Consider the following 9,829-nt stretch of genomic DNA (forward strand, 5'->3'; position numbering starts at 1 on the left):
CACTCACACACACACACTCACACACACACACACTCACACACACACACACACTCACACACACACACACACACACACTCACACACACTCACACACACACACACACACACTCACACACACACACACACACATACACATACACACACTCACACACACACACACACACATACACATACACACACACACACACACACACACACACACACACACACACACTCACACACACACACATACACACACACACACACACACACTCACACACACACACACACACACACTCACACACACACACACACACACACACACACACACACACACACTCACACGCATACACACACACACACACACACACACACACACACACACACACACACTCACACACACACATACACACACACACACATATACACACACACACACACACACACACACACACACACTCACACACACACATACACACACACACACACACACACACACATATACACACACACACACACACACACACACACACACATACATACACATACACACACACACACACACACACACACACACACATACACACACACACACACACACACACACACACACATCCGCTGTTACCACAGTCCATGAGGAAGTATTGTACCTTCCAGACTCTCAGCAGTGGCTCAGCGGAGCAACGCTCTTATGGGCCGTTCTGAACGACGACGATTTGGCCCAAATCGCCTCGCTCGCTTCGATCACTGCATGAATTTCCCCCACTATATCTGTCTTTCCCCATCCCCTCCGTTGGGGTGTGTAAGTGTGAGTGTACATGTTTGCATGTGCGTGTGTGGTCTGCACAGCTTTGAGAACCACATGGTCTCCTAGGGCAAAAAGCCAGAGAACTGTAAGGCCAGGAAAGTGAGAGCGAGAGTAAAACCTGCACATCCTGTCCTCTCACCACTTCCTATTCCTGTCCCTCTGTGTCTGTGTTCTCAGTTCCTCTCTCCATGCCTCTGCCACGATCGTTGCATGCCCTCATGCCCTGTATGTCCTCTTTGCAAGGAAAAAAGAGAAGAATGGAAAAGAAGACTGTCGGTGTCTCTGCCCTCTCACTCGCTCCCTCTCTCTGTAAACCACCTCCCCCATGTACTCGGTCGTTGCTACCACCAAGTCTGTTTGTGGATGTAAGGCCCCTGGGTCCTGCCTGCCTAACGACCTGTTCTGCTCTTTTGTGTGGTGGGGCCTTTGAAGCCGGCGGCTTGGGTGGACTACAGAGGGCCCCAGCCTGGGCTCCTCCGAGCGTGACCACCTGCTCAGGGGTGTGTGTGTGTGTGTGTGTGTGTGTGTGTCAGGGAGTGTGTTGAGGTTAGAGGGCCCCAGTCCATCTTGCTCATAAGGTCTCTCTCTTCCTCTTCCTCGCTCTCTCACTCCTGCAGAAGGTGCGTCCGCCGCCTAAAGAGATGGCACCGGTGGAGCCGGCCAGGTTTGCCGCCCTGCTCATCGCCCGGCTGGAGAGACTGCGGAGAGAGCAGGAGACCATGAGCTCACTGGAGGAGAGACTGCAGCAGATCCAGGAGGTTGGACTCTCCTGCTCTCACTCCGGAACCTGGAGCCTTTTCTCCTGAAACTGCATGGCTGATTAATGAGGGTTTTGTTACTAGCCTGTGGCTAAGTGTGTGTATGTGTGTGTGTGTGTGTGTGTGTGTGTGTGTGTGTAGGAAGAGGAACGTGAGGAGGCAGAGCTGTCCAATGCAGGGGGCGGGGTTTCCCACTCCCTCCCCCTGCTCCCTGGGAGCGGGGCCTCCCACTCCCTCCCCCTGCTCCCTGTGGCCCCCTGTGAGGAGGACCCACAGGCTATCCTGGACGAGCACCTGTCCCGCGTTCTGAAGACACCGGGCTGCCAGTCGCCTGGCGTGCAGCGCCACTCACCCCGCTGTCGCTCGCCCGAACTACGGCCCCTGCCCCGGGGGGCCTCTGGCGGGCCCCGTCCCCTGGCTGGCCCCACCCCTGCTGCCGCCTACCCGCCGGGACGAGCGCTCGCGCCCCGCCCCTCCACCAAGCTCGTCCACCACCACTACATCCACCACCACTCCACGCCCAAGAGCAAGGAGCAGATCGAGTCGGAGGCGGCCCAGAGGGTGCAGGGCGTGTGCCCCGGGGTGGAGTGCTGCCACTCGCCCCACGGACGCAGCCGCAGCCTGGGCCGGGAGCAGGCCAACCACGCCCACGCATCCCTGATAGGGTGAGCTGTACTTCACCATGTCTGCCGTTCTGTTCTAGTTAATGTCCTGAACAGTGCACTGCAGTTAGTCTATGGAATCTTATATTCCACAAATGTATGCACATGTGTAGTGTAACGTACTTCACTGATAGATCTTGAGCAGGGCTGCGTTATACTCAGTTTCAGTATTCAGGAGTTCTCTGCGAGCATGTTTGATGGCCATATCTGGAGAGCAAATTTTGAACGCCTCGTCTTAGCCCAGGTTTTCTGACATAGACAGCCCACCAGAAACTGACTGGCCTGTCTTATTTCACAATATGTGCATTGGCACGCTGGATACCCAAATATATGTGAAAAAGCACTGAGAAAGTACATTTTTCATATGTCCCCTTTAAGTTCCTGCATGCCTACTTCGAAGGTTGTCTGAAAGACTTGCTCTCTCTCTCTCTCTCTCTCTCTCTCTCTCTCTCTCTCTCTCTCTCTCTCTCTCTCTCTCTCTCTCACAGATGCTCCAGCTCTCTGTCCAAGCGCCTGTGTAAGTCAGGTGAGGAGGTGAGTGGTGAAGGCACGGGCACCTCCACCCTCCAGCTGCCCATGGACAGCGCCGACCGCTCACAGAACGTCTGGCAGTGGATCCTGGAGAGCGACCGACAGGCCCGACACAGGCCGCACAGGTCTGACCCCTGAGAAACTCCATTTCCCACAATCCCCTGGGATATGCGTCACCAGTAAATCCCTGACACCATGTGACTTCTGCCTCCACAGCACCCAGAGCACCAGGAAGCTGTACGGCTCCGACTCGCCCGCCTTGGCCGGAGCCAGTGGCAGCGGGCACCTCCGTGCCCCCCAGCCCGCCCACCCTTTCGTCCAGGATCCAGCCATGCCCCCTCTGCCCCCACCCAACACCCTTGCCCAGCTGGAGGAGGCCTGCCGGCGCCTGGAGGAGGTCTCCAAACCCCCCAAACAGAGGTGAGACCCCACCCACAAACCACCATAAACTGCAGCCTTCTCATGGCTCCCCTGTTCATGACCTGCTACTGAGCTTGGGTTAGGTGTTTGGGTTTGGGTTCGGTGTTTTTGAGTTTTGGTTAGGTGTTTGGACTTGCGTTAGGTGTTTGGACTTGCGTTAGGTGTTTGGACTTGGGTTAGGTGTTTTGAGCTTGGGTTAGGTGTTTTGAATTTGGGTTAGGTGTTTGGACTTGGGTTAGGTGTTTAAGTTTGGCTGAAATTGAGCTCCATCACACTACCGGAGGTTTATTAAGTACTGATAACTAAATACTGATTATGGATTGCTGTCATCAGGCATTCGACCCCAGGCCTTCAGAGAGAGCGGAACCAGCCAGTGTCTGTGCAGAACAGCGCTGTCTCCCTCCCCTCCACAGGCCCACACACTGACGAGTGAGTCTCTCTGCATGTCCTCATCCTCGCCCAGGCCGAGATGGCTGCTGCCCACGCTGACCCGCTGTTCTGTAACGTGACCCACACAAGCGTATGGAGGGCCTCTCCCATCACCGATCCATTTCCCACAGCCATGTCCACACTCATCTTCCTCCTCTTCCTCCTTTCTCTCTATACACTTTGGTGGCATCTTATCCCTCTTCTTAGCTGTCTTTTTCTCCTCTGTCTTCCTCTCGGTCTCCTGCTCTGTCAGTGGCGTGGGTGGAGGCGCATCACAGGTCTATGCCTGGAATGGCATAAACACTCACTGGAACTGTTATTTAACACTGCTGACGACCATGGTGGCATCAGTTACTGTGCAGAATGTCAGGAGTTGGCCTGAACTGAGACCAGAGTTTCTCCTAGACTATTCAAAATGGTTTCGATAAGGCCTGTCCTATGTCAGTAATGAAGGTGAAAGTAGACTCCTGTTCGGAGCATTAGACATTCCCTCCACTGAGCCCGGTTCCTTTGTCTTTGGTAACACGACTCAGTAGCGCGTCTTCTCACACTGTGTCTCCACGCACTCACCTCTCATACCATCCTGTCTCACTGCATCCTCTTCTCTCTACAGTCATATGGAGCCAAAGCAAGCGTGCGGAGGCCCCGCGGCTGTCGGCGCCGAGACCGTGGTCACCTACTTCTTCTGTGGTGAGGATATCCCCTACCGCCGCATGATGAAGAGCCACAGCCTTACCCTCGGCCACTTCAAAGAGCAGCTCCGCAAGAAGGGCAACTACCGGTACGCACTCACTCAACCCCCCACCCCCCCACCTCCGTACTGGGCCACTCCCCTCTCACTGGACCATTCCTCCCAAACTGGCAAAGCCCACACTGCCATGATATCAGCCTGGCTCAGAGCGCAGGCTGAGTGACTTGGTGCAAGTGGTTAATGCAAGCGGTTTATGGGAGCTTGTTTACTGGAGTGAGTGGAAGGGAGGGAGGGAGGGAGAGAGAAGGAGGGAAACGGGATGTGGTGGGTGTACATAAAAGGAAAGAGAAGAGAAGAGAGAATTTTAACTGGAGCCGTTTGGTCACATCTGGTATTGGTTTCATCGTAAGGCACTTAATAAGCACCTCTTTGAAGCCTGGTCCTTTTATTTCATGCACAAAGACAAATTCTTCACCAATTGTATTAAGCTACATTGCTCACAAGCACTTGTGTGCATGTATTTTGCTGTATGTGTGAATGTGTTTTTGTGTACACATAATAACGCTGTCATTTTTTATCAGATTTTTCTCGTGCACTCGAAAGAGCTTCATGGTTTAGTTCCTGTCATCGTTGAACGAAACTTTTGTCAAACACCACAGCGCACACATGTGTAACATGCTGACTATAAGATCTATGACATTTACATTTATGGCATTTAGCTGACACTTTTATCCAGGGTCTCGCTCAGGGGCCCAACTATGGCAACTTGACAGTGGTGAGACTTGAACCAGCAACCTTCCTTAAGTCAAGTACCTTAACCACTGAGCTACCGCTGCCCCCACTGGCCCCTATGAATGGTCATATTTGCCCCCCTCAAGCTTGCCCTCTCTGCCCCAGTTCCATTAAGAGCTACGGGATTAAACCTAGTAAAACCCCTAGACATAAAACCCCCTTCAGATGCTTGGTGGATTTAACCTCCAGCCTTTATGAACTGTCCTCATGCATAGACCTCAACACTGAACTGAAGATCTACTGCCTTGCACCATCTTTGGGCTTTATGTTTTGCCCCCTCCTGCCCCCCACCCCTTCCTGGGCTAAATGAATTCAAAGCTGATGGTTTTAATAGCAGAGAATGTGTGGAGCCGGGTTATTTGGCCATGGCAGCGATTCAACACAGACCAGCACTCACCAGCGTTTCCAGATGATATTGGTGCCAGATGTGAGGAGAAGAATCCGGACGCATAACATGGGTTCCAGGGGAACACCGACCCCCTCTTTCTTTCTGTCGTTTTCCTGCTCTCTCTCCCAACTATTTTGTTCCCAGTAAGAGCTCTCATTGCTGTTTGAAGGTTTGCGCGGAAGAGAATATAAGCCCCTCCCCTTTGAATAAGAACGTAATTACGTGACACTTCGCCCCCTTCTGCACTGTCTTACATTCACAAGGGTCTGCTCATAGGCCCAGCGGATCTTCTCTGCGTTATCGAAGGTTTCCGTAAATGGGCCGCTTGCTTCGCGAGGCCCTCCTGCATGGCCAATGCGCGCCTTGCTTTCATTAGAAGCACGGCTGGCAGGACTTTCCATGTTCCCGTGGCTGTCGGCGCACACGTCTGTAGGCCTTCTGTGTTCCTGTGCCTGTTTTATGTGCACCATTTTGAATGACTTGGTGGAGTCTGCTCGTAAAGTGGAGGAAACTCAGCTCTCAGAAATCGAGCACACACTACATTTGTTAGTGAAATGGTAGGCATTTTCCATTACAGAGCTAATTATTGCTGGACCCCTTTCCACTGCACTCCTCTGCTTGGCCCCCCCGCTGTTTTGCAAGGGGAATGGGAGGGTGGGGGGGGGTGGAGTCTTTCACCTCCTGAAGATGATGATGATGAGATGATGATCTCCGTCTTCTGGGTCATGAGTGCTGTTTCTCCCTGTAGCCTCAGACGTGGAACAAGAATAGTGTGGTGTGTGTGTGTATGTATGTATGTGTGTGTGTATGTTTGTGGCGACATGCAGACTTTCCGGCACCCAAAATATCAACCTCTGTGAAAGAAGGCCTTCATTTGACAGCACTCCCAATTAGACACCAGCAGACAGAAGAGCACAGGCGGCACGCAGTAGGGGAGGGATGTTAGCATGGAGGGGCGTCAGCAGTTAAGCCACACCCTCTAATTTAGAGCAAAGCCTCTTTTTTGGCCCAGAGTTGACCGAGGGCAACAATGCACGGCTCACCGCTGTTCTGAAGGACTTCTTTTAATTAGAACTCAGGCAGTTTGAGCCACACACACTGCCCACAGACATCAGAAGCATTGCTCAGCACAGGCAAGAGGCGGGGCCAGCCCTGGCAGGCAAAGGGGCGGGGTTGTAGGCAGAGGGGCGGAGGCTGGGACGTGCCATAGACTGGCCAACAGAATGATTTAAAAGCAGATGTACATTTTTTTTTTGCAAGAGTGTCCGTACATGACCTTTTATGTGCCATGTCTCTCTGTGTTCGCAGGTACTACTTTAAGAAGGCGAGTGATGAGTTTGAGTGCGGGGCTGTATTCGAGGAGGTGTGGGATGATGGAAGCGTTCTGCCCATGTATGAGGGCAAAATCCTAGGCAAAGTGGAGCGAGTGGACTAGCAAGGCCATGCCCACTGCCACGTGCTCCCTCTGGAACAGCCTTCCGTACATGGACTTATCTCGCCACGTGCTCTCGTCGAAACAGCTTTCCGTACATGGACTTAACTCACCACTCAAGGCCGGCAGACACAGATACGGACTTCTCCACATAGACCTGTGTTGTTCCAAGCTAAAGAAATGTTAATATATCCACCAAACGTTTTTCTTTGTTTGTTTATTTCGTTTTGGCTCACCAAGCTATTGAAGGAATACTAGCCAATGAAGTATGCCTATTGGTTGAGAACATCAACATTGCATCCTGGGAGATCTGGCACCATTCCTACAAATTGGAGCACTCCAGAGACACTATGAGTATGACCACTGTGTGAACAGGCAGGTGACTGGGTTGTGTGTGCCATGTTGATTGTGTTTTTGTTTTTAGAACAATACTCCGAAGCCACCCGCACTATGGACTGCTGAGCAATGTTGAGTTTGTGCTAACTGTAGTGTTTGAGAGTGTGTGTAAGTGTAAGTGTGTGTGTGTGTGTGTGTGTATACAGAGGTGCTTATATGTGCACGTTATATTATGCTTTTGTCACAGAAAAGACTATTAATATTTATTAAACTGTCATGTCCCTCCTGCCCCATGTCCAGCTGATGGACAAGCTGCTTGTTGAATTGGGAGATCTTTCCAATGAAACACATGCATGGACCTAAGTCTGACTACAGCCCCTCCCCCGTCCAATTAATGGACTACGCTGAGAGCCTGTGCCAGCCAGTCAGGACATGACTTCCTCGCTGGACCCACCCACTTCTCCCTGCCCTCTCTGGTGATTTGGTAGCCCGTTCATCACGGGCCACGTGCCCTGTCACATTCTGTATGGTAGTGCCTTTGACTTCTCGGGGCCTAGGCTTGGCGCAAACGTGAACGTCCTTGTCCTGGAACACACACAAGAACGTGATATTAGTGCGACAACAGCCGACCCCAGCCCCTCCTTCTCCCTGGAAACCTGCGTCGGAAACCAGTCGAAAGAGCACGTGAGCAGAGTCGCGTGCGTCCTGTACCGAAGCCTGGGCCGGGGGGCGGAGTGTGTGGGCTCCTGGCTAGGCTTGAGATGAGCCAGCGGAGGAGCGTTCCCTAACGCTGATGGCTCAGACGTCCCTGTGCCTGCGTGGACACCATGCTATGTGCTACCCTGCTTCAGGGTGTAACTTTCCCTTGCTTTTCTAAAGGGGTTTATGTTTCAAAGATTTTTTATGCTTTTTTTTTCAAATCTCGTAATCATGATATTCTGTTTTGTTTTGTTTTCGCTTACCAAGGCTTTTGTTCCACTTAAATGTAAATTATGCATTATATAGAACATCATTTTAAAGATGACTTGGTACTTTAATTATTGTAATTATGAAGAGATGTAGCCTTTATTAAAATGTTTATATTTTTCAAATTAATTCAACTGAGATTAGACTGATTACTTTGCATGTCTGCATATGTGCTTGTGCGTGTGAGTGTGCGTGCGTGCTTGTGTTATGTGTGTGTGTGCGTGTGTGTGTGTGTGTGTGTGTGTGTGTGTGTCTGTCTGTCTGTCTGCGTGTGTGATTAAGTTTGCTTTCCAAAGTTGCTTGCAAACCTGACAAATGACAGCGCAAAGAGTATGTCATCAAGGCTCTCCCTCATTGGCCATTAATTTCATTCATTAAAGAGTAGACGGGCTTTGTATCCAGGCAGAGGAATTGTTTGTGGCTCATTAATTTCACTGCCATCGTTTCAAAGCCTCTGTGCCCTCTGCTTTCTGAGCTGTTCCCAGACCTGCTGTGCCACCCCATACTCTGTGCCCTCTGCTTTCTGAGCTGTTCCCAGACCTGCTGTGCCACCCCCATCCTTAATTAGGGATCTCCTAGCTCCTACCACAAAAGATCAACTCCCGATCTTTGGTCTTTTCCCATGGAAAAAAAAAAACCCTCACGCTTCCTTGAGCATACATCCCAACCTTCAAACTGCCCCCAGGAAACAGGAACCTTCCCCTCGGCTGTCGGGTTGTTCTCTTTGCCTCTCTGGCACAGAGTGGCTCCTGATTCACACTGCACTGTGGGAATGGCTATAGCTGCCTGGCTTAGATCACTGTTTCACTGGAGAGGCAGGGGACAGAGCTTTTCTTCAGTGACCTCTCCAACTTGGACCTGCTCCACCCACCCAGGTCCTGGGGCAGGGGGCAGTGCATAGGTTTGCTAGGGCTGTGGGTATAGCCTGGGTTCCTTTCTGGGTCTGATTGGGAGGATTTGATTCACCAACCACACCCCCCATCCAAAACACATATACACACTGACTCACCCACATTCACCCTCTTTTTACACACACACACACACACACACACACACACACACACACACACACACACACATATATATACAGACACACATGCACACTCTCTTACACACACAGGCTCACGAATATTCACACTCTCACACACACATTCTAACTCAAAGCCATTCACATTCTCTCTTACACACACACAGACTCACACACATTCAAATTCACTCTCCCAGTGATGATAGAAGGCCTGCACTCAGTGAACAGACAATACAACAGCCTTAACGAAGCTCTTCAGACCCTGGTGAGAAATCTCAGGCATATTGGTTCCCATTATCAGCTTTTAATTTGTTCTCTTGCTGAAAATTAATAAATGAAGCAGTAATTTGGCCAGCAGAAACCTGCTTTGCTTTCTCTCTCTCTGTCTCTCTGTATCTGTATGTGTGTGTGTGGGGGGGGTGGTGGAAGAGAATAGGTGAGAGAGGGGGGAACCCTTTCCTGACCTCTCACAGGAGAACACTGAACACTGAGCACAGCAAAAGCATGAACATCCTCTCTTCTCATCTCTCCTCTTTTCTTTTCATTGGTCCCTCCACTCTTCCTTGGTTTTTACAGCTTCCTGCACCTTGATGGCTAAAGCATCGAGAGGG

General features: G+C 51.2%; 1 protein-coding gene across 2 annotated transcripts in view; it reads left to right on the plus strand.

Annotated features, from left to right (window-relative positions):
- The window catches only part of axin2 (axin 2 (conductin, axil)), a 16,708-nt gene extending 8,388 nt beyond the window's left edge, over positions 1–8,320 (plus strand). Inside the window, exons 5-11 of one of the 2 annotated variants that reach the window (XM_035531441.1) lie at positions 1,404–1,544; positions 1,686–2,209; positions 2,695–2,862; positions 2,954–3,157; positions 3,491–3,586; positions 4,200–4,367; positions 6,766–8,320. In XM_035531441.1, coding sequence (XP_035387334.1) covers positions 1,404–1,544; positions 1,686–2,209; positions 2,695–2,862; positions 2,954–3,157; positions 3,491–3,586; positions 4,200–4,367; positions 6,766–6,892 — 1,428 coding nt within the window. In that variant the 3' untranslated portion in view covers positions 6,893–8,320. The remainder of the gene's footprint in view (positions 1–1,403; positions 1,545–1,685; positions 2,210–2,694; positions 2,863–2,953; positions 3,158–3,490; positions 3,587–4,199; positions 4,368–6,765) is intronic. The other variant, XM_035531445.2, reaches the window with a different exon arrangement.
- The last annotated feature ends 1,509 nt before the right edge of the window (positions 8,321–9,829 follow it).

Source organism: Electrophorus electricus, chromosome 3 (genome assembly GCF_041902795.1).
Source record: "Electrophorus electricus isolate QZ-2024a chromosome 3, ASM4190279v1, whole genome shotgun sequence".
Classification (NCBI taxonomy): domain Eukaryota; kingdom Metazoa; phylum Chordata; class Actinopteri; order Gymnotiformes; family Gymnotidae; genus Electrophorus; species Electrophorus electricus.